A 21,949-nucleotide genomic window follows, 5' to 3' on the forward strand; every position below is an offset into this window, starting at 1 on the left:
ACGAGACTCTTTGTTGAATGGCTGTGCTACCTACCTTACGTAGTGTACTCTAAACAGTGGGGAACAACTGTGGCTTGACTACCTAACCCCCCAGCTCCAGTCAGTTCCCTGCTGGAGCACAGTAAGATACAGCTAAGGAGCTGGTAGGCTGGGTCTTGGAACGGCTGGCGTCACATACACAGCTACCAACTCCATCATAGTCCATCGCCGACCTTGACCTTTACTAACGAGAGGCCATCGCCAGCCTTTTACCACTTCAACCTTGACCCTATACAGGGCTTTCCTTATCATCCTCTCACCTTTCGAATCTACCAAATCCATATAAATCTGCCCATCATGTCGCAACACGCCTTGTCCGACCAGCAGGTACGCATGCCCAAACGACGCAATCCCTCGTCCATCTCACCAGTCCTCTAATTCTAACGCGCGGTTCTCCCCACAAATAGGTCAACAATGAGCTCAGCAAGATGACGGCGTTCATCAAGCAAGAAGCCATGGAGAAGGCCCGCGAGATCGAGATCAAGGCCAATGAGGAGTTCGAGATCGAGAAGTCCAAGCTCGTCCGCCAGGAGACAGACGCCATCGATAGCCAGTACGAGAAGAAGTTCAAGCAGGCCACCATGTCCCAGCAGATCGCCCGCTCAACCGTTGCCAACAAGACGCGACTCAAGGTCCTCGGCGCCCGCCAGGAGCTGCTCGACAACATATTCGAGGAGGCCCAGAAGAAGCTCGCTGAGGGTGCCAAGGATAAGGGCAAGTACCAAAAGGCCCTCAAGGGTCTCCTGCTCGAGGGTTTCTACGCTCTGAACGAGCCTGAGCTCCAGGTCCGCGCGCGCAAGAAGGATTACGATGTTGTCAAGAAGGCCATCGAGGAGGCTGCCAAGGAGTTCAAGAAGGAGCTTGGAAAAGATATTACGGCAAAGATTCAAGAGGACGATCCTCTCCCCGAGGGAATGTACGTGCAAGCCTTTCCCAGAAGATCCCTGAAGGGGGCAGCTAACAGAGTATTAGTGCTGGCGGTGTGGTTGTTATCAGTGGAAATGGAAAGATTGACATCGATAACACTTTTGAGGCGAGATTGCGACTCTTGGAAGAGTCTGCTGCTCCTGCAGTACGAGAGGCTCTATTCGGCAAGAATCCTAACCGCAAGTTCTTCGACTAAACCCCCTTTGGCCACCATAAATATCTCTATATGGGAGCCTCTACATACCGTTTCCATGAGTGCACGACTGGGGAGGCTCTTCAACCATTCGCGACCCGCATTGTTCATCAGTCTGCGCTTGTAGTTTAGATGCTGTGTATTGTGTTTGATTCTTTTGTCTGATTTGGGACTTGGCCCGCGGTAGAATTGATTACACGTTCAAATACTCGCGGCATACAACAGTACCTAGTGAATCGCCGTACACCTTCATCTTTTCCGCCTAGCCCTGTAGCTCTCAAGTTTACTTCACCTTGACCACGATCGTATCGGCGTCTACTTCTTCGTGGAAGACTTCCTCTGATTTTGTGGGAGATGGTTCAGCCACTTGATCCGGCGCACTCTGTGGTGCTTTCTTGAGGAAGTTCTTCATGTAATTCTGCTGCTTCGGAAGGAAGGGATCCACTTTCTGACCTGGCAGGTCAAATATGCTCTTCTTCGCCTTTCGGCGTGTACGGACGGAGTGTGCAAGTCGCTGCTGGACCCATTCTATGACGCTTTTGGCTTCTGTACGAGCGAGTTTCATACCCGCATCGTTGATCTTTCGCCAAATTTCCCTCAGTCTGACTGCAAGCTCGTCGACATCGCTATTGAACTGTTTTTCCTTCTCCGGATCATCAGATGGTGCAAATGAGCCGTCATCCACGACGATGTTGATAAGGATAATGTTGGCTTGGAGTAGGGCGAAATCTGTCTTGGGCCCGACGAAGAAGTCCTCGTGATCCAAGAGTGCTATGACGCTACGAATAGTAACCACATCATCGGGATGGTAGCGACCCAAGCTTGGGTCATTGAACAAAAACACTACAGCCAGTCGCCGTCTAAGCTCGTGAGATCTGGCTTTGCTGATAGGCAGGCACGCAAGAGCATTGGTCCTCACACATTGTTCTTTGACTAATGTGTGCAGCTGTGTACAGGTTTCAGAGCACTGCATACATGTCAGTCAGAATCTCGCGTACCACCCTTAAGTGTAACTCACAAATGTGTCCCAGCCAGGCTGAGGAATAGCTTCAAGAAAGGCATGGATGGAAGTTTCGTAAGTGACCAATAAATTAATCTCATACATCAAGAACTTGTCCATTGACATACGTAGGAGCGTCCGAGAAGCATAGACAACCGACTCCTGGGACATGTAGGGCGAGATGGCCGTGAGGAGCGATAAGAAGGAGCTGAGAGATGACCAGTCGCATCCTTCATAAGGCTCGGCGCTTGGTTTCAGGAGATTCAACTGAGAGTCTTGTTGTTCAAGCTCAGAAGAAGCACCGAATCGATGAAACAACTCCTCCAAACGACGCGGCGTGACAATGCGCGCAACTGCTTCTGGACACGAGCTGAGCAAGTTGCAGTATTCTCGTCTGACAAGGATTGACTTTTGGGAGCAAACCTCATTCAGTATCCATTCGAAAAGCTCATCCGGGAGTCCTCCCTGCATTTGCAAGAAGGTAAGTGGTAGTCCCGAGGCGAGATGTTGCTCACGTGCCTGGTAATCGCCTTGAGTCAACAGTCTCCATGGCCCTTTGTTAAACTTTTTGGGGGCAGCTGTGGGGGATGGTATTGTGTATCCTTCACGAAAGAAGCAATATCGAAGCTGTGAGTGTGCCGGTGCTGACCTCTGAACGGCTCTCATAACTTTCTGGGCATCTTTACCGGTGTTGTTCTTGACAATGCCCTCCATCACATCCCGCGATATCTCGTCTGTTGTCATTTGTTGATCATGTTGTTCAGCATTTGAAAAGGCCTTGATCTTTAAAGCACTTGCATGAGTTGCATCATCCTGTCTAGCGTCCTTTGCGAGAGCTTTCAGGTCGAATTTGTGCTTCGACATTATCGCCAATGGAGACGCAGGAAACTCAACTGCAGTTCTCTTGGCCCTTGGGGTCGCAAAGGGATTGTGAAGAGGTGTACCAGTAGCCTTTCCTGGGCGACCTCGTCCGAGGATAGCGGACAGATCCTCCAGCGAATCGTCTGAGGATGCTCCAATATCATCTTCTTCGTCTGAATCTTTTATCTCAAAGTCTCGGGGTATTGGTGCTGTCTTCTTGACCGGGGTCGCCAACTTTTGTTCCAAGGGTGATGAAGGTGGCTGTAGTGATGATGGCGGGTTTGGTGTTGAGATTCTGGAGGCCTTGGGCGTTTGTGATTTTGTGACGGGTTTGAAGAAACTCATAATATTCCCATTTCTATCCTTTTGAGACATGGCGTATCTGATTCGATAGCCAGCGCTAATTTAAAAAATGCAGCAGGTTATTTCGAGAGTCTCCTGGTTTTGATACCTTCACCTGCAAAAATGACTGCAGGTACAGGGTGTGTGAAGGAAGTACAAGATGCAGCTACGACATACTAACCGCGTTAATGGCTTTAGGTTGAGACGCGTTTGAGGTACGGTGAGGCTGGTGACTAAGTGTGGCTGCTGTGGCTGCCTGGGGACTTAGACGCTGACTGAGATGAGTTATGAATAGCATCATCATCATGCGACTGTGTCTAGTGCTTAGGCCAGAGCCATCTCTAAAACGACTTCTAAAAGCAGTTACAGATTGCATCTTGGCCGCTGACAGACCTCGCCCTACAGATGTAACCATTTCTAGATGTGGCGCTCTACCAAATGGGCGGCTAAAAGGCATGGTGACAGTTTTTGGCCTATGGCCCCCTTTCTCTAGACTAGAGTTTCCAGAAGAGTCCCCTCTTGGGCATCGGTCTTCTAGTTCACACAGCATTGACCATGCCTTTATCACGATGCAGACGTAATGCTGTTGTTTTTAGCTCAGTGGTTCGTGCCCCAAGATACGCGGCGTGTGCGGGATCAAGCCTCATAATCTATCAACGACACATGGGTGTTTCGTCCATGCAGACTGTGGTCGAGAAAAGGGGTTTATGCGTTTAATGCCAACATCGCCGAGAACGCTGGAGAACGATCGTCGGAAATGGAGCCTTTGCGTTCATTCCAGCATTTCGTCTCTTATTACTGCACAAATCATAGTGCAGTATTGAAATCGGGGGTTGGAACCTTGTGTCTGGTATGCGACCCCAAGAGGTTGACTTACACCTTATTTCGTTCGGCATTGGTTTAGTGCAACGTCGATGTTGGTGTAATGAAGCTGTCGAAGGAGTAGGATTAATACGCTCAAGCTGACTGTAAGCTGTGATAGATGTGGTTTCGGCATCCGAGCCTGACAGGAGTCCAGGGCTATTGTTATACTGCTTCTTGTTAGATGATGACGCCTGAATACGACAGTGGGTCATTTGCGAGCCGGTCTCAGGCGTCCAATCCGAGGCTGACGCAGCACAGCCCAGCTCGGCGCGTTCCATTCTTTGCTTCTGAAGGGTTGGATCAGAAGTGATGGATCATATGGATCCTTCCATCTCTCTAGCCTGGGCAGTCCTTGGGTCGATAAAAATGCACTTCAGATTAAGAATTAGAGGTTGAACGCTTGACTCAGGTGTTACGACCAGATGGTTATATGTCATACAAGCAAAACGAGCTAACAGAGGCGATGACATTTCATCATTCTTGAAATTCACCCCCGCGATCACGAGGTATATAAATGATTTCAAACAGTCGATATGACCTTGGCGATCTAGTTCTACTCGTGATTTTTTTTTTTTTAGCAACCCCTGGGGAGTCCTGTCACTGGAAATTTGGACCTGCAGATGGTAGGCTCAGGAGAGGAGACCCCTAACAAGGGTCCTCTCCAGTTGACGAAACAAGGAGCAAAGGGCACTCGCGTTCCTGAGCGGCGCTGAGCTAAGGCTTTAAGACAGGGGGACAATGGGTTTCTGTTGTTACTTGCATGTACCTTACCCAAGGACAATGCAATGGTAGAAAGCCAAGCATCCATGGTTTTTCATCGGACAGGACAGTGCAGCAATAAGGGCAATTAAGTTAGTGCAATGTAGCACTGTAAGAAACAAAGTGCTTCGTACAGAGTGTGTGTTTCGTGTTCCCGTCAATCCTCGTACGGGAATAACACAGACTCGAAAAATCACATCTCCAACACCTGGGCTTGATCAAATTGAGCTTGGAGTCAGGCTGAATGATGAAACGTCGATTTAATGGCGAATCTCTACTAACCAAGTGGAACCGTAATCCGTCACCTGTGTAGCACGTCGTAGAGGAGGCAAGAAAACTTAGGATCTCTGTTCTGAGTGACAAAAGAAATTAGGCAAGGTTGGTGTAGACTCCATTAGCCTTTAGATCAATCTTTTTTTTTTTTTTTTTTTTTTTTTTTCCTTTTTGGCATCCCAGGTCAAGTTCATAGCTTTTCTTGAGGCACGGCAACGCCGCACTCAGCACCGCAATGTGTTCGTTCCATGGGCTCCGTGACAGTGGTAGACCCCGCTGTGTTTGTAAGCCCGGTCCGTTGATTACAAGTGACCGACCGATGCTGCTTTATTCATCAGTCATGTCTGCATCTGCTTATGAGTTAGTCCCATTGGATGACAGCGGAGAAATATCGTGGCGCTTTTTCTCGCTCGTAAGTAAAGTCCGTGAACCCGACAATGCGGAGGTAAAATCTGGACATAACGGGACCTGCGGAGGTTGATGACAAGTTATATTTCCATCCAAGAGAGGAAGGCGCTCGTATAACCCCCGGGATACTGCCAAGAGGCATAATAGAACTAAATGTAGGTATTAGAGTAGGCATGGAAATAAACAAAGGACGCCGCGGGCCAGGAAAGAAACGGAACAGAATAAACAAAAAGAGAATGACCAAAGTCTGTTTAATGAGGGGCTGATATTCATTCATTGAAGCAACGTGGGGCTCATGCTACATAATATCTTAACCTTGCTGGTCCTCTCTCTATGAGGCAGGGACGTGAAGATCTGGTCGAAGCTTGTTCCTCGGTTGTTTATGAGGCTGTCAAGTGTCTCTCTACCAGGAATAACCCTTCTCACACTTTGACAAGTCAATCAACGAGGGTAAATATCCTCGTAAAGGAACAAAGCGGTCTCAGATCTTCGTTACAGCGTGGTATTGTACATCAATAAAGGAGGACGAGGCGAAACCGGATCTTGATGCCGCCAAGCGACCATTAAGATCATCACGCAAGGTTGGATAAATAAAAGAGTGGAGGATCCCGCCTTGAAACATTGCAACTGCTACTTACGATGGCTTGGATGGCTAGTTCCTGGACAAGTTGCTATCTTCTGTTCTGGCTACTATGCTTGTACAATATTGTGCAGCCATCCCCTGACCCCTCGTCAGGAGATTTGTGCAGTCACCGCTCACAATTATCTACTTACAGGTACGAGATCAAGAAGACGAACCCGCCATCCGTCGAACTACCGCAGCAGGCAACGGTCGATTGTCCAGGGTCGCCAACGCGGTGAGGATCAAAAAGATTCGACAATTTATCGAGGGTGGTACTCAAAGGAACCCCGCCCTTTTTCGGCTTACATGATCCAAGGGGAATTCAAAAAACCATTGATGACGGTCTCGACAAATAGCCACCATATCTGACCCTTAGGGGGCTAGTCTTGATGGCTGCAGCGAATAGAAGCTTATCTGATTTTTAAGATGCACGCCATCGACATCTTTGGTTGCAATGACAATGGTCACGGCCGGAAGGGATTGGTGAAATGCCCGTATGCGGAGTCCATCCACGGAGGCGACGGAGCCGGAGCTTCCATCCATGGACATATACCTAAAGTTAGGTACTCAAAGCCTTCAAAACTCACAATAGTTCGTAAGAGACTAACGAATCTTGACAGAAAACACGCATCGGATATTCAGGGTCGCGGTTGACTTGATATTATCCTTGGCAAATCTTAGGCGCGACCTATTGTAAGTTTCCCCCTTTGCAAGGGGTTGGCTGGTGCTTCAAGGGGGCAGCAAATGCCAGCTGGAGGCGTATGCAGCAATAGATCGTAGCAAGCTATTAACAAAGCTCGCAAAGGGCCGAGTGATTTATTCAAAGCTAGGACACGAAGAGTTTCTAGAACGATGCAGATATAGTGGAAGTGTTCAGTGCATGTTTTTTAACCAAGAAACTGTTGTAGCGCAGTTTGTTGTGTTGTTGTGGTCGTGTTAAGGTAAATAGACCCCTGGCTGACAAGCCTCTGTTGGAGTTTCCCGTCCTCTCCAACTCCAACTGTCAAAAAAAAAAAAAACAGGAGTGTCGGGGATATGTAGCGGCCGACCACGCCGCGAGACGCACGCATTGAATGCCCGAGGGAGCCGCCCGTGTTCCCAGGGCTGAGGTATGACTGATCTATTCACGTTACGTTAGACCAAGATAGTTCTACCGCCTAACTGCTGAGAACAGTACAACACAGTCGAAATTCCCGACGATTTCAGTTAGAACCGTGGCGCCGGCGTTAGTGGACTCTGCAGGTCGCTGGGAGGTGGGAGATCCATAGGGTTCCATTGGATTTGACCGTTGCCTACCGCTGAGAAACTATCATGACGGGAGCCAGGGAGTACAGTGCTAAGTTAAATCGGTATGTAAGGTATGACGGATGCCCGCAAGTACCGTGCTAAGCCTGGAGCCCGATGAGTAGAAGACACTCCATTCGTGATGCGGTTTAATGGATGGATAATGACATTGAATGTATAGCAGCAATGCGACAACACCGCCTTGTCACGGCTGTAAAGGTAAGGTAGGTATGTAAGCACTGCAAAGAAGCTTAGCTGCTAGTACACAATGCGAGACAGCGCATCACAATCGTGAGAATCCAATCCATCCAATGCAAGCATCCACAGGATCCAATCTGTATGCAGGAGCAGATCCATGAGTACTTAGGGGGTACATTCCGGGTAGATGAAAGAGTGCGTCGGATGGGCCGGGATCAAGACTCCCCACGCACACCCACCCACAAGAAGCCTGCGACCCACGCCCCCGACACCCACTTTCCACTGCCCATTTCCCTTCAGCAGCGCTCATCAGCGAGTCCCAGCGGATGTCTCGAGCGGGTACCGCCCAGAAATGGCTATCCCAGAGTGCTAGAGTCTCAGGCTCTCTGGCGGCCACTCACTTTAACTGGCGGACGGGACGGGGCCCGGGGAGGGTCTCTCGTCTCTCCAAAGTCCACCGTAGCTTTTTTCCCTTGCCGCCCCGTTCTTTCTATTGCCTTTGCTTACACAATTCAATTCCCCTTGTACCTTCTTCCAGCCAGCCCGTTCTTCTCGTCAGTCCCGTCATCTCGTCACCATCAACAACCTTACCTTTACTCTCTCCACGTTCACCTTCTTCTACCGTTTCGACGATTTTCAAACGGTCCTGGCGAAGCCGTTTCATACTCGAGTTTATCACATCGTCGCCGCCAATAGTAATTCTTGACGAGCAGCTGGTGTTGCTTCAATTGTACCTGCTCCATTCACTTCGACTCTGTACCATATACGCTTAATCAGACGCCTCTCGCTTCTCTCGACTCCGACTTGGACTCGTTCAGTTTCCCCAATCTGGCTGGCATCGAGGGGCCGATCGGGCGCTTGCCCGCGACTTCATCATGACCACAACAACAACCTCTGACGGCCACCTTGATCCGCAGGCCCTCAGTGCTACTCAAAGATCGCGATGGGCCACACAAAGAAAAAGTGTCAACAGTAGCAACAACAAACGCAATTCTCTACTCGAACGTATGGGACATAAGAAGACTGGTTCCAATGAGAAGAACCCCCCCTCCGACGGATCCGACCCTCGCGGTGACGATGGCCAACCGCCCCAAGCGAACCCCGAAGACCTGAATGGTGGTGAGGAGGACGAGGATCACGAGAACCGCACCTTGTTCTTTAACCAGCCCCTGCCTGAAGAGCTTTTGGATGAAAACGGCCATCCCACTCAAGTCTTCACGCGAAATAAAATCCGAACAGCCAAATATACGCCTCTATCATTCGTTCCTAAAAACTTGTGGTTTCAATTCCATAATGTTGCTAATATATTTTTCTTGTTCTTGGTTATCCTGGTCGTAAGTTGACCACCCGCCCCCCTTTACCCTCGCGAGTAACCCTTAACCTTGAAATAGATCTTTCCAATTTTTGGTGGTGTCAATCCAGGTCTCAACGCCGTTCCGTTGATTTTCATTATTGCAGTGACTGCTATCAAGGATGCCATTGAAGATTACCGACGAACTATTCTCGACATCGAACTCAACAATGCTCCTGTCCACCGATTACGAAACTGGAACAACGTCAATGTTATGGAAGGCGACGTTTCCATGTGGCGTCAATTCAAGAAGGCCAACTCAAAATTCTTCGGTTCTATCTGGCGAGCAACTCAATCTCTGTGGTCCAAGAAGGCGAAGGAGGAGAGGGCGAAGCGGAAGGCCGGCCCTGCGGAGGATGATGCGCCTCGGCCTTCAGTCGAGACACACCGAACTCGTCAGTCCATGCGACAGTCCATTGCATCGCCTTTCACCGGTCGCGAGTCCTTCATGTCCGCCCGAGAGGATATTCAGATGACCCCTGTTCCATCGCCTTCACCTCAGGCTACACCTGCACAATTTGAGATGCCTGACCAGCAAGATGCCAAGCGCGCAGCAGCTTTATCGCAGATGAAGTCTGATATCATCAACTACAACCACCCCTCATCCGGTGCTCGATTTCAAAAGGATACCTGGAAGAGTCTCGTCGTTGGCGATTTCGTTCGTATATATAATGACGAAGAATTGCCCGCTGATGTCATCATTCTATCTACCTCCGATCCTGATGGAGGCTGCTATGTCGAAACCAAGAATCTGGACGGCGAAACTAACCTGAAAGTCCGCCAGGCTTTACGTTGCGGCCGAGGTCTAAAGCATGCTAGAGACTGCGAACGTGCAGAGTTTGTGATCGAAAGTGAGGGACCTCAACCAAACCTCTACAAGTATAACGGTGCCATCAAGTGGAAGCAAAATGTCCCCGGCTACCTCGACGACGAGCCCGAGGATATGACGGAACCTATCACCATCGACAACCTCCTCCTACGTGGATGCAACCTCCGGAATACCGAGTGGATTGTTGGTGTAGTTATTTATACCGGACATGACACCAAAATCATGATGAACGCTGGTATCACTCCTAGTAAGCGTGCTCGCATTGCTCGAGAGATGAACTTCAATGTCGTGTGTAACTTCGGTATCTTGCTTATCATGTGTTTGCTCGCCGCTATAATAAACGGTGTCGCATGGGCAAAGACAGATGCGTCTCTTCACTTCTTCGACTTCGGGTCCATTGGCGGCAAACCAGCTATGAGCGGATTTATCACTTTCTGGGCTGCCATTATTCTGTTCCAGAACTTGGTCCCTATTTCGCTCTATATCACGCTGGAAATTGTACGAACTTTACAGGCTATCTTTATTTACAGCGATGTGGAGATGTACTACGAACCGATCGATCAACCATGTATTCCCAAGTCATGGAACATTTCGGACGATGTTGGCCAAATCGAATACATCTTTTCCGACAAAACCGGTACTCTCACACAAAACGTCATGGAGTTCAAGAAGGCAACGATCAATGGACAGCCATACGGAGAAGCTTACACGGAGGCTCAGGCAGGAATGCAGAAGCGACTTGGCATCGATGTTGAGAAAGAAGCAGAGAGGGCTCGCGCCGAGATTGCTGACGCCAAAGTTCGGGCGCTTGCTGGTCTTCGTAAAATCCACGACAACCCATATCTTCACGACGAGGCTTTGACATTCATTGCTCCTGACTTTGTTTCCGATCTCGCTGGCGAGTCAGGCCCCGAGCAGCAGGCAGCTAATGAGTATTTCATGCTCGCCCTGGCTCTCTGTCATACTGTGATGGCTGAGAAGGTTGATGGTGACAAACCAAAAATGATTTTCAAGGCGCAATCGCCAGATGAAGAAGCCTTGGTTGCTACTGCTCGTGATATGGGTTTCACTGTTCTCGGAAGCTCTGGCGAAGGCATCAATCTGAACGTTATGGGCCAGGATCGACATTATCAAATCCTCAACACTCTTGAATTCAACTCTAGTCGAAAGCGAATGAGCTCAATTGTCCGGATGCCCGATGGCCGCATCGTTCTCTTCTGCAAAGGTGCAGATAGTATCATCTACTCTCGCCTTAAACGAGGCGAACAGAAGGAGCTCAGAAAGACAACTGCCGAGCATCTCGAAATGTTTGCCCGCGAAGGTCTTCGAACACTTTGCATTGCCCACAAGGAAGTTTCCGAGCAGGACTACCGAGCTTGGAAGAAAGAACACGATGCAGCTGCTTCTGCCCTCGAAGAGCGGGAAGAGAAGCTGGAATCCGTGGCCGAGCTGATTGAACAAGATCTCTACCTTATTGGTGGTACCGCCATCGAGGATCGTTTGCAAGATGGAGTTCCCGACACAATTGCTCTCTTAGGTAATGCTGGTATCAAGCTTTGGGTTCTCACTGGCGACAAAGTTGAGACTGCTATTAATATCGGCTTCTCTTGTAACCTTCTAAACAATGACATGGAATTGATTCACCTGAAGGTCGACGAGGACGAGACAGGCGAGATCACCGACGAGACCTTCTTTGATATGGCAGAAAGACTATTGGACGACAACCTTCAGACTTTTGGTGTTACTGGTAGCGACCATGATCTCGCGCTTGCCAAGAAGAACCACGAACCGCCCGCCCCAACCCACGGACTTGTCATCGATGGTTTTACACTCCGATGGGTACTCAACGATCGCCTAAAGCAAAAGTTTCTTCTGCTTTGCAAGCAGTGCAAGTCGGTTCTCTGCTGTCGAGTCAGTCCTGCACAGAAGGCTGCCGTTGTGGCTATGGTCAAGAACGGTCTCGATGTCATGACTCTTTCCATTGGCGATGGTGCCAACGATGTTGCCATGATTCAGGAAGCCGATGTTGGTGTCGGTATTGCTGGTGTTGAAGGCCGTCAAGCGGCCATGTCTTCTGATTATGCTATTGCTCAATTCCGATTCCTTCAGAGACTGGTGCTCGTCCATGGTCGATGGTCATACCGCCGTCTGGCAGAGAGTATCAGCAATTTCTTTTACAAGAACATGGTCTGGACCTTCTCCATTTTCTGGTACGAGATCTATTGTGATATGGATATGACCTATCTCTTCGACTACACGTACATTCTCATGTTCAACCTCTTCTTCACTTCGGTCCCTGTCGCTATTATGGGTGTTCTGGATCAGGACGTGTCTGACAAGGTATCGTTGGCTGTTCCTCAGCTCTACCGACGAGGTATCGAGCGACTGGAGTGGACCCAGCTCAAGTTCTGGTAAGTAAACTGTCCTTGATATCGATGCTCTGTGCTAACTCGGCTAAAGGCTCTACATGATTGATGGTGTTTATCAGTCCATCATGGTTTTCTTCATTCCGTATCTTCTGTTTATGCCTGGCACCTTCTTGACTGGCAATGGTCTTGGCGTAGAGGACCGCCTTCGATTTGGCGCCTACGTTGCTCACCCCGCCGTCATCACGATCAACATGTACATTCTGATCAACACCTATCGTTGGGATTGGCTGATGGTGCTCATTGTTGTCATCTCTGATGTATTCATTTTCTTCTGGACTGGAGTGTACACTTCCTTCACCTCGTCGGCGTTCTTCTATGGTACTGCTGCACAGGTCTATGGAGAGGCAACCTTCTGGGCATGTTTCTTCCTTGTACCTGTTATCTGTCTCTTCCCACGATTTGCCATCAAGGCTCTTCAGAAAGTGTACTGGCCTTACGATGTTGATATCATTCGTGAGCAGGAACGAATGGGTAAATTCGCACATCTCTACCAGGCTGAAGAGACCAGTGATCCTCTCACTGCAGACACCAAGAGTGACAAGTCCAAGTCATCCAAGAGCTCAAGGAGGTCAAAGAAGATGCCTAAGCACGTGGCCTATGGCAGTGTCGATGAGGATCTACGACCCATTTACCCTCCCTCAACAGCGACACGAACCACGACATACAATCAACACAGCCAAAATGGCAGCGACTCGACCAATTACACGGCGCATCGCATATCGTTGGATGTACCAATGCAAGCCCGGCCATCGATTGACCGAGCGCGACCATCATACGACCGTATGCGAGCCTCGATGGACAGGGTGAGACCCAGCTTTGAAGCCAGCAACGACTTTACATCAGCAGCGAGATTATCAAGGATCGAGTCAAGTCAATCGCAAGGAGGTCGATTCCGCCCTCGACTTAGAGGACTTTCGTTGACTAAGAGTGCCAACATATAATTCCGGCTCTCTGAATCTCGCTGTACATTATGCTCAACTCGACTATTGCTGACGACACGGCTCTGCGGACCCGCTGCCGAGTTTTGTTTCTCTCGACCTTTCCTTGCTTTTGATATCCCAGGCCTCAGACGGCCAGTGATGCACTTACGATCTGCATGAGCGATCTATGAGTTGCTTTCCGCGGTCTTTGTATGCTCATGCGCTTTAGCACGCAACGAAAGCAACGAGGTCGAATTGGTTTTTTTTATTTTATTTTTTTATTATTTTTATTTCATTTTATAATACCCCCTATGCTTCAACTGCATTGAGCTAGGAGGTTTGCTTTTACACACGCAGGGCGTTATAAAGGGGAAATGCAAAAGGGGTTTCTGTTTTTTTTGTATGAATTGATTCTTTGGTGGCTTCGGTACTATCACTTTTAGTCTTCCTTCATCTCCCATGTTGTTTCACACTTTTCTTTTTAGCATCTTTAGAGCTGGAAAGCAGCAAACCCATTCTCTGACGAAGATACATTTCATTATTGCGCTGTCGAAGAGAGGGAGAATAGCGAGATGAGGAGACCGGTTGATTGATGCTGGGGAGGATGTCACAGGCCAGAAAGCGAGCATGAATGAAAGAAAGAAAGAGTGGGAGAAGACAGCGGTGTTGATGCTGTAAATAAGAAGCGGTTATATAATCAGGTTGTCATCTCCTTTTGGAGACCAGAGACGAAAATCAATAAGACGATATGCAAATTCAATATTAAGTCTGGGTCCCTTGATGCTGGTGGTGGTGACTTTATATGGCATTCATTCTCTGTAGTGGCCTTACGTTGCTTTATGGTTCGAGTTGATGAGCCTCACAGTCACATTAAGGGCGAGTACGAATACGGCGGGTCGTTTCCCTTGGCGGTCAAGGCTTGGCAGGAACAGTGAGTGGAAGGAAGAGTCCCTGAAGCTAGCTACGGTACGTACCTGCCTATCCACCTAAATCCAATTCAAAGAAGGGGACCTCAGACTCCCACTTTAAATAACACCCACCATCCGACTTGGACCATCTCCAGTTGTCGCATGATATAAAGGGGACGTACAATTTCTGCGGTCAAAGGCTTCTCTACGTTCTGCGGAAAAGACAAATCGATCATGTCAGAATCTGCAATGGAGAATCAAGAACCATTGCTCCTTACCGCTTGGCGGAGGTGCAATGAGTTTGCTGCAGAGCACAACATCTCGTACGTTATACTTTAGCTACGAGCCATTGACCTTGACCTACAAGCTAATTCACTCTTCACAGGCAATCTATAGTCTCTGCCGTTGGGACAGTCGCTGCAATTGTCGTTGCAACTCTAATTCTCCGCCTCACAAACGCTATCGCTACAGCCTCTATCAAAGCAGCCACCGGTCGTCCTCGCAAGTTCACCGTCCCCGCGCCCAAGATCCCCGAGCCTTACTCCACCGTTGACGCCCCTTCAGTCAGGGTCTCTGGCAGCTCGGCCGTTCAATGCTATGCACCAGCTACTGGCCAGTTTTTAGGACAAATCAACCCTTCTACACCCGCTGCTATCGATCGAGCTGTTGTCGCCGCGGCGGCTGCGCAGAAGGTATGGGCTGAGACAACCTTCGAGGAACGCCGTGCTGTGTTGCGCTCGCTGCTGCAGCACGTTCTCGACAATGCTGAGGACATTGTCAAGATTGCGTGCTTGGACAGTGGAAAGACTATGGTGGATGCTCAGTTGGGAGAGATTCTTGTCACAGCTGAGAAGCTCAAGTGGACTCTCGACCATGGTGAAGCTGCACTGCGCCCGTCTCGTCGTCCTACCAACTTTCTCATGATGTACAAGCGCAACACTGTCCACTATGAACCTCTTGGTGTTGTTGCTGCTCTTGTCAGCTGGAACTATCCCTTCCACAACTTCATCGGTCCCGTCATCAGCGCCCTCTTCTCTGGTAACGGTATTCTTGTCAAGGTTTCTGAGCAGACTGCTTGGTCTAGTCAGTACTTTACCAACATCGCTCGTGGCGCTCTCATTGCCCATGGTCATGATCCTCAGCTTGTTCAGACAGTCGTGTGCTGGCCTCAAACCGCCGGGCATCTTACTTCACATCCTGGTATCAGCCACATCACCTTCATCGGTTCTCAGTCTGTCGCCCATCATGTTGCTGCTAGCGCGGCCAAGAGCCTTACTCCTGTTGTCGCAGAGCTTGGTGGCAAGGATCCCTTCATTGTTCTCGATTCTGCTTCTCGGGACCTCAAGCGCATCACCGAAGTCATTCTCCGTGGAACCTTCCAAGCTGCTGGCCAGAACTGTATTGGTATCGAGAGAGTCATCGCCCCTCGTGCAATCCATGATAAGCTTGTCGAAATGCTTGCTCCTCGTGTTAACGCCTTACGTCTGGGCCCTGAGGCCGATGTCGGTGCCATGATCTCTGACGCCTCCTTTGACCGCCTTGAGGAACTCATCGCTGAGGCTGTCGCCCAAGGAGCCCGTCTCCTTGCTGGTGGCAAACGCTATAACCATCCTGAATATCCCACTGGCCACTATTTCCAGCCAACTTTCCTTGCCGACGTTACCCCTGACATGCGTATTGCACAAAATGAGTGCTTCGCTCCTGTTCTTACTCTCCTCCGCGCCAAGTCGTCTTCCCCTGAAGATATCCTCGCCATCGCCAACGCTCCCAACTTTGGCCTCGGTGCCTCTGTTCACGGTTCTGAGCGTGATCCCAACTTGCAGCCCATCGTCAAGGGCCTCCGCGCCGGCATGGTCGCTGTTAATGACTTCGCCGTCTACTACGCCGTCCAGTTGCCCTTTGGTGGTGTTGGTGGCTCTGGTTACGGCCGCTTTGCAGGCGAAGAGGGTCTACGCGGACTCTGCAACATGAAAGCCATTTGTGAGGATCGCTTCGGCTGGCTGGGTATCCGCACTGGTATCCCTCCCCCAGTGCAGTACCCTATCAAGAGCCAGCCCGATAGCTGGAAGTTCACACACGGTGTTGTGGAGCTGGGCTATGGAGCTCCCTTGCGAAAGCTCAAGGGTCTCGGCAATATTCTCACAAACATGTAGATGGGAGCCATAGAGATCGGAAGAGATGAAAAGACTGAAGACACATGCAGGGTGCCAGGCCAGGACATGCATGTCTTGGCTGAAGTGCAATACGGCACAGGATGAACATAATTCTCATGAGCTATGAGCAGATCAGTTGATTAAAAAACGTAGATAATAAACAGTATCGTTAATGCCAAAACAAGAATAATTCATTGCGCCACGTCATAAATCCTAAGCCTTCTTGAACACCTTTTCCAACCATGACCATCTCATCGTTAATGTCTACTGCAAGCAATTGCTTCACCATCGTCGACCATACACTTCACTCTCTTCCTTTCTAGGCCGCCCTGGCCGTCTCTGCGATGAAGCCGCAGATCTACGCTCGTTGCCATTGAAGCTCTCGTTGCCGACAGCGGAGGGATCAGCGCCAATAACAACTGGGTTCTCCGAAGATCCTGGCTTGAAGAGGTTGATGATCTCATTGATACCGAGCTTGAGAGCCTCCTTACGCATGCCACCCTCGATGGCCTGCTCGGCCAGCTCGCGCTTCTTCTCCTGCAGCTCGAGGATACGCTCCTCGACAGTCTGAGCGACTGTGAGCTTGTAGATAATTACGTCGACTGTCTGGGTCAGACGATGGACACGATCAATGGCCTGTTCTTCGACAAACTAGCAAAGAAGTTAGCATCGTGGTATGTAAAGTGGATTAAGGATAGGAGAACATACTGGGTTCCAGAAGGGCTCGAGGATGACAACTCGGGTCGCTGCCGTGAGGTTGAGTCCTAGACTACCGCACTTCAAACTACACAGCAGGATGCGGGTCTCAGGATCGCCTCTTAACTTTCGTAGACTTTCTTCGCGCTGATCGTTCTTCATGCTGCCATCGTAACGGACAAAGCGGAATCGTTCCTTGCGGAAGAAGGGCTCAACGAGATCAAGCATAGAAGTGAACTGAGAGAAGACAATGAACTTGTGTTCCTTGACTTCACTCTGAAGAATCTTGATGAGCTCTCGAATCTTGGAAGAAGCAAGAACTTGAGGGGAGTTGGGATCGCGGGATGGATAGAAAATGCTGTCGTCTTCTTCAGACGAGACATCTGATTCATTGGAGTCAGAATCAGAGCCAGAGTCAGATCCCGAATCTGAGGCTGATGATCGAGAAACAGCTGTCGTATCAGCAGCGGTGGTATCGGCGGCCGTAGTATCGGCATCTGTGCCTGCATTTGTGGTGTCAGCTGCATGAGATGGCCCATCGTCCAGCGTCTGGGCAGCCATGCGCTTTGTGATATCTGTCAATGATGCCAAGGAGTCATCAGAGTCAGAAGCCATGTCCGCTTTGCTTTCGTCGTTTTCAATAAAGCTGCTCAAGTTACTCTTGTCTTCAACCTTGCTCTCTTCGTCTTCTGAGTCATCGGAGCCAATCCAGTCGCCTCCACCCTCAGCATTCTCATCTTCTTCGCCACCAGCCTTTCCTAGATGTATGGAGCCCTGCTGATCCTCGGGTACAAGCCATGAGCCTTCGGCCTCTTCTTCCTCATCATCGCTGTCAACGATGGCGTTGCGATTCCGAGGCTGGCGAGCTGTCTTCTTTGGGGACTCTGCATCCTCGTCATCACTGTCAACTACCGTGTTTCGGTGGCGAGGTCGCCCCGAGGCCTTCTTAGGGGACTCGTCGTCATCTTCATCATCATCGTCAACCTCAACAATTTGCCTGTCAATGACCTTTTCGTCAACTATTTCCTTCTCCTTGTCTTTCTTCTTGCTCTTATCCTTGGGCTTCTTGGACTTCTTGGGTCGCTCTGACCGCTCTGGCCTTACATGGTTGTTAAAGTATGCTAGGTCATCCTGGCAGTCGGAGCAGATGTCTTTGCCTGACTTGTTGTCCTCGGCACTCAAGCCTCGCCCACATATATTACAGTCCTTAGAAACGATGCCCATACCGGCGAACATGTCAGCCATGGCATCAATGTCCGTATCCTGGGTCTTCTGGGTAGCGTCTGTCGACATTGCGTCTTTGTCCTTCTCCAGCTTGCCCTCAACCAGCTTGGGATGATTACAGGCCTGGCGTAGGCGGAGCAGCAGAGTCAAAGCGTTGGCATAGTTGACTCTGCCTTGCATCATCTGCTCGATACTTCGGTCTGCTCGAGCAGCTAATCGATCGTAGAACTTGCGCTCTGCAGGTGACAATGCAGTCGATATAGTAACAACCTTTCGTTCGGTGACCTTGAAGCTTGTTGAGGACCCCTCACCCTCGGCGGAAGGCTTACCACCAGGGTTAAGCGCGCCAGCTTCCTTGAGGATTTCTTTGGTTCTTCGCTTCATAAAGCATCGGAGAAGACTGTGTAGTCTGCGAATGGCGATGTGACCGCGGCCATTCTTCAGGGGTAGATCAATATGCTCCTTCCACTCCTTGAGATCGTCGTAGGGTCGAATGCGGAGAAATTTGACGAGGGACTGGAGTTCATCGAGGTTGTTCTGCATAGGTGTACCAGACAAGCACCATCGGTATTCGGAGTTTAGGGCGTAGCAAGCCTTGGTAGCCTTTGCATTGCGATTCTTGACTGTATGGGCTTCGTCGAGAACGACTCGCCACCAGTGCAAGCCAAAGCATCCCGTTTTCAATCCATTCTCGGCATCTGAGGAATTGCCATGTTCAGAAACCAGGATTTGATAAGTTGTGATTACAACATCGTAGAGAGCGAGCTCCTTAAATCGCTTCGTACGATTCGGTCCATGATGTACGCAGACTTTGAGGCCATGGGTCTTTTCCACTTTATCATTAATTTCGTGTTCCCATTGTCGAATCAAAGCAAGTGGCGCCACCACCAGGGTTGTCTTTTCGATCTTCTCAAAGTGTTTCTTCCATCCAGGGGCGTCCTTAGCTGGTTTCTGGTTGGTGAGGATGAGTGAAATGGTCTGAAGAGTCTTTCCGAGACCCATGTCGTCGGCGAGAATGCCTCCTTTGGGGACCTTTCCTCGCTTTACAGGGCCAAGTTCTCGTCCTCGCATCCACTCAACTCCTTCGACCTGGTGCGGTAGTAGCTTGACCTTGAGGCCATCCACTGTGCCGTCTTTGGGATCTTTTGGATCTTCTGATTTCTTTTCGCCATCAGCTTGGCTCTGTTCTCCACCTTCCTCTTCGCCCTCCTCCATGCCACCCTCAAGCAATGCCTTCAGATCAGCACTCGCCTTGGCAGGATCTGTGTAGAAAGTCTCCTCGCCGTAATGTTTTGGGGGCGCATATGAGGATGCAACTGGTGGTGCAGAGGGTGCACCTGAGCTGAACATGGGCATTGGTGGTGGCCTTCGATCCTGGTATACCGGACCTCGAGGGCCTGTGATTCTAGCACCGTTGTTGCTGTTGCTGCTTCGGCTATCGAGGTGGTGTTCCGGTCGTGTCTTCTGCCGTATGAAAGGGTCTGCTCTCTGCTTACGAGAGGACATCATCTTGGTAGGATGACCAAATGTGGGTGTGTTGGTTGCGCCGGCGGAATTAAAGGGGTCGTTCATATCTCCCCGAACTTTGCCTTTGAGCGAGCTCATACCACGGACAAGGGCAGTGATATCATCGTCGGGAGACAACTCGCGGGACGTATTCTCCCCATTCGGAGTGATGGAGTTTAGAGGCACCTTGGGAGGCGCCCGTTCGTTGACCATGGCGCCGAGGTCTCGAAGAGCAGTAGAATCGCTGAGACGTGTCTTGGAATGCGTTTGGCGTGGGGCAAGTTTGGAGAAGTCAGGTTGTTGTTTTGATGAGAGGGTCGTTTGTGGTTTAAATGCAAAACGACCACCGGGCTTTGGTTTATTGATATGTTTATTAGGCGACCGGTTTGAAAGGTCGTCAGGGTACTTCATTCATACGCCGGGCGGTGAGTGTCGTCGTGAGGGTATGTGCAGTTTGGTGAAGCCGTTGAGTACAAGGGACTTTGCATGAGTGTATCGTTTATCGTCCAAAAATGACATAATGAATTGCCCCAGCAACGGATTGAGGGTGTCATAATAATGAGTCTTCAGCAGTCCAAGTTTTGGTGAACGGTATCTCTGATATTTATGTCACTAGCGCATAACCCCTCTATACGTGGCCCGCGTAAAGCACTGTGAAACAGGTAACCCCGCGGTACTGAAGGTCCCCTTCTACCTGTACTGTCATTGGACCCTGTTCATAAATAATCTTATGTATTTTATGCAAGTCTGATCTCAAGCTTTGAAGTCATCAGTAGCATCCACCAATAATGAGCCATCCTTGACGTCTTACAGTCTGAAACCTCACTCTCATAGAATTTGAGTCCGTAACACAGCCATAATCTTTATTAAGTGCTCTTCACAGCGTGCCTTGGATCTATCAACATGAAAGCATTGTCTAACCATTTACTCACGTCTTGTTCACCTGAGACTTAATGTCATTGTCTTGAGATTTGTGAAAGAAAGGCCTTGAAGGTATAGGCAATAAAATAAACCATTGACTACAAACAGCCCTGGTGATGATAGTTGCACTTCTATCAAGACCAATACACACACTTTTGACCCTTGTTCACTCCTGGATAGTATTAAATCATCGACAATCACGTTGAACGAAGTCAGGTTGTCATAGTTCGTGAGAATGGGGTGAAGGATGCAGAACTCTTTAGACTTGAAAGCTCGTTCATTCTTACAAGAACTCATAATGCAGATATCCTGTCCATCAATTCCCCCCTCCCCAGAGTACGGAGCAATTTGGAACCTTGGAAATGATAACGCTCAGCAATAATTAAAGGTGATTTTCCTCTTCCACAAGTCCTCCCGTTATATACAGCCCGGCCTCTTTGCTTACTATGCCAGAGGGACAGGGGCAGGGGCCTCGGTACCAGAGGCCTGCTTACCACCGACGGGAGGGAGGAACATAGGGAGGTAAGTAACAGCAAGGGCCATAACTGCGCGTCCCGTTAACACGTATTCTCGATTCTCGAATGATAAAGGGGTGGTCTTACTGGACATGCCAACGGAGAAGTATCCAGGAGTGGTGGAGTTCTTCTTCGAGTCCTCGCTCTCGCCGAGCCAGCTCTGGATAGAGAAGACAACTGACGCCCTATTACCAAGCCTTGTTAGCAACCCGGCCGCATATCATATCTCGCTTCGATTCGCATCGCATCGCATCGCGCCACATCTCTGCATCCTCAAGGCTCGTTTGGCAAACGTACCATCCAACCATCTTGTTGCGCGTAAACATAGCAGCCATTGGCAGGGTAGTAGACATCGTTGAGGAGAGATCGGTCGAGTCACCTGAGCCCTTGGGCTCTTGGTAAGGGACGACTGTCACGCAGTTAGCTTCAAGTCGCAATCGTGATGATCGAATTGTGCTTCGTGCGCAAGGTGATTGACTGATACTTAGAGTTGGAGGGTAAACGTACTCAGGTCAACTCTTCTGGGGTCCTTGGTAGGCGACATATTTGCTGCTGTGAATGAGGAGGAGTGACGGTTGTTCAATGGTTGTCGCAATTACCTCTTAGCTCGCGCGACCTGTCGTCTCGGGGGAGGCTTGAGTTGTGGCGCTTCCTTGAGTGGGGTAGCGTGGCGTAGAAATGACCTACCTAAATAGGAAATGGCTTCTCATACAACAGGCACATCATT

General features: G+C 49.7%; 6 protein-coding genes across 10 annotated transcripts; 3 read left to right on the forward strand and 3 right to left on the reverse strand.

Annotated features, from left to right (window-relative positions):
• The first annotated feature begins 61 nt into the window (after nt 1-61).
• On the forward strand, nt 62-3,528 carry FOXG_03408 (V-type proton ATPase subunit E). Of its 3 annotated transcripts, XM_018381120.1 has the most exons (5): nt 62-366; nt 447-955; nt 1,012-2,234; nt 2,292-2,640; nt 3,442-3,528. In XM_018381120.1, the coding sequence occupies exons 1-3, from the start codon at nt 337-339 to the stop codon at nt 1,160-1,162; spliced, it is 690 nt and encodes a 229-aa protein (XP_018237537.1). In that variant the 5' UTR covers nt 62-336; the 3' UTR covers nt 1,163-2,234; nt 2,292-2,640; nt 3,442-3,528. The 3 variants fall into 3 exon arrangements, with proteins under 3 accessions (XP_018237537.1, XP_018237536.1, XP_018237538.1); XM_018381119.1 differs by having other exon boundaries at nt 2,292-3,528; XM_018381121.1 differs by lacking the exons at nt 2,292-2,640; nt 3,442-3,528 and having other exon boundaries at nt 1,012-2,054; nt 2,106-2,260.
• Nucleotides 1,105-4,417, reverse strand: FOXG_03409 (uncharacterized protein). Its single transcript, XM_018381122.1, has 2 exons — nt 2,178-4,417; nt 1,105-2,126 (listed from the first exon to the last, which is right to left on the reverse strand). The coding sequence occupies exons 1-2, from the start codon at nt 3,393-3,395 to the stop codon at nt 1,443-1,445; spliced, it is 1,902 nt and encodes a 633-aa protein (XP_018237539.1). The 5' UTR covers nt 3,396-4,417; the 3' UTR covers nt 1,105-1,442.
• Nucleotides 4,418-8,233: 3,816 nt separating this feature from the next.
• Nucleotides 8,234-14,088, forward strand: FOXG_03410 (phospholipid-translocating ATPase). 2 transcript variants are annotated; one of them, XM_018381123.1, is made up of 3 exons: nt 8,234-9,104; nt 9,162-12,361; nt 12,411-14,088. In XM_018381123.1, exons 1-3 carry the CDS (start codon nt 8,646-8,648, stop codon nt 13,318-13,320), a joined length of 4,569 nt encoding a protein of 1,522 aa, XP_018237540.1. In that variant the 5' UTR covers nt 8,234-8,645; the 3' UTR covers nt 13,321-14,088. The 2 variants fall into 2 exon arrangements, with proteins under 2 accessions (XP_018237540.1, XP_018237541.1); XM_018381124.1 differs by lacking the exon at nt 12,411-14,088 and having other exon boundaries at nt 9,162-12,405.
• A 216-nt stretch (nt 14,089-14,304) lies between these two features.
• FOXG_03411 (NAD-dependent aldehyde dehydrogenase) lies at nt 14,305-16,997 on the forward strand. Of its 2 annotated transcripts, none has more exons than XM_018381125.1 (2): nt 14,305-14,530; nt 14,593-16,997. In XM_018381125.1, exons 1-2 carry the CDS (start codon nt 14,442-14,444, stop codon nt 16,358-16,360), a joined length of 1,857 nt encoding a protein of 618 aa, XP_018237542.1. In that variant the 5' UTR covers nt 14,305-14,441; the 3' UTR covers nt 16,361-16,997. The 2 variants fall into 2 exon arrangements, with proteins under 2 accessions (XP_018237542.1, XP_018237543.1); XM_018381126.1 differs by having other exon boundaries at nt 14,575-16,566.
• Nucleotides 16,451-20,315, reverse strand: FOXG_03412 (uncharacterized protein). Its single transcript, XM_018381127.1, has 2 exons — nt 17,069-20,315; nt 16,451-17,011 (listed from the first exon to the last, which is right to left on the reverse strand). Exons 1-2 carry the CDS (start codon nt 20,195-20,197, stop codon nt 16,643-16,645), a joined length of 3,498 nt encoding a protein of 1,165 aa, XP_018237544.1. The 5' UTR covers nt 20,198-20,315; the 3' UTR covers nt 16,451-16,642.
• A 400-nt stretch (nt 20,316-20,715) lies between these two features.
• On the reverse strand, nt 20,716-21,865 carry FOXG_03413 (uncharacterized protein). Its single transcript, XM_018381128.1, has 4 exons — nt 21,730-21,865; nt 21,520-21,631; nt 21,310-21,407; nt 20,716-21,252 (listed from the first exon to the last, which is right to left on the reverse strand). Exons 1-4 carry the CDS (start codon nt 21,764-21,766, stop codon nt 21,152-21,154), a joined length of 348 nt encoding a protein of 115 aa, XP_018237545.1. The 5' UTR covers nt 21,767-21,865; the 3' UTR covers nt 20,716-21,151.
• Between the last annotated feature and the right edge of the window lie 84 nt (nt 21,866-21,949).

This window comes from Fusarium oxysporum, chromosome 8 (genome assembly GCF_000149955.1).
Source record: "Fusarium oxysporum f. sp. lycopersici 4287 chromosome 8, whole genome shotgun sequence".
Classification (NCBI taxonomy): Eukaryota; Fungi; Ascomycota; class Sordariomycetes; order Hypocreales; family Nectriaceae; genus Fusarium; species Fusarium oxysporum.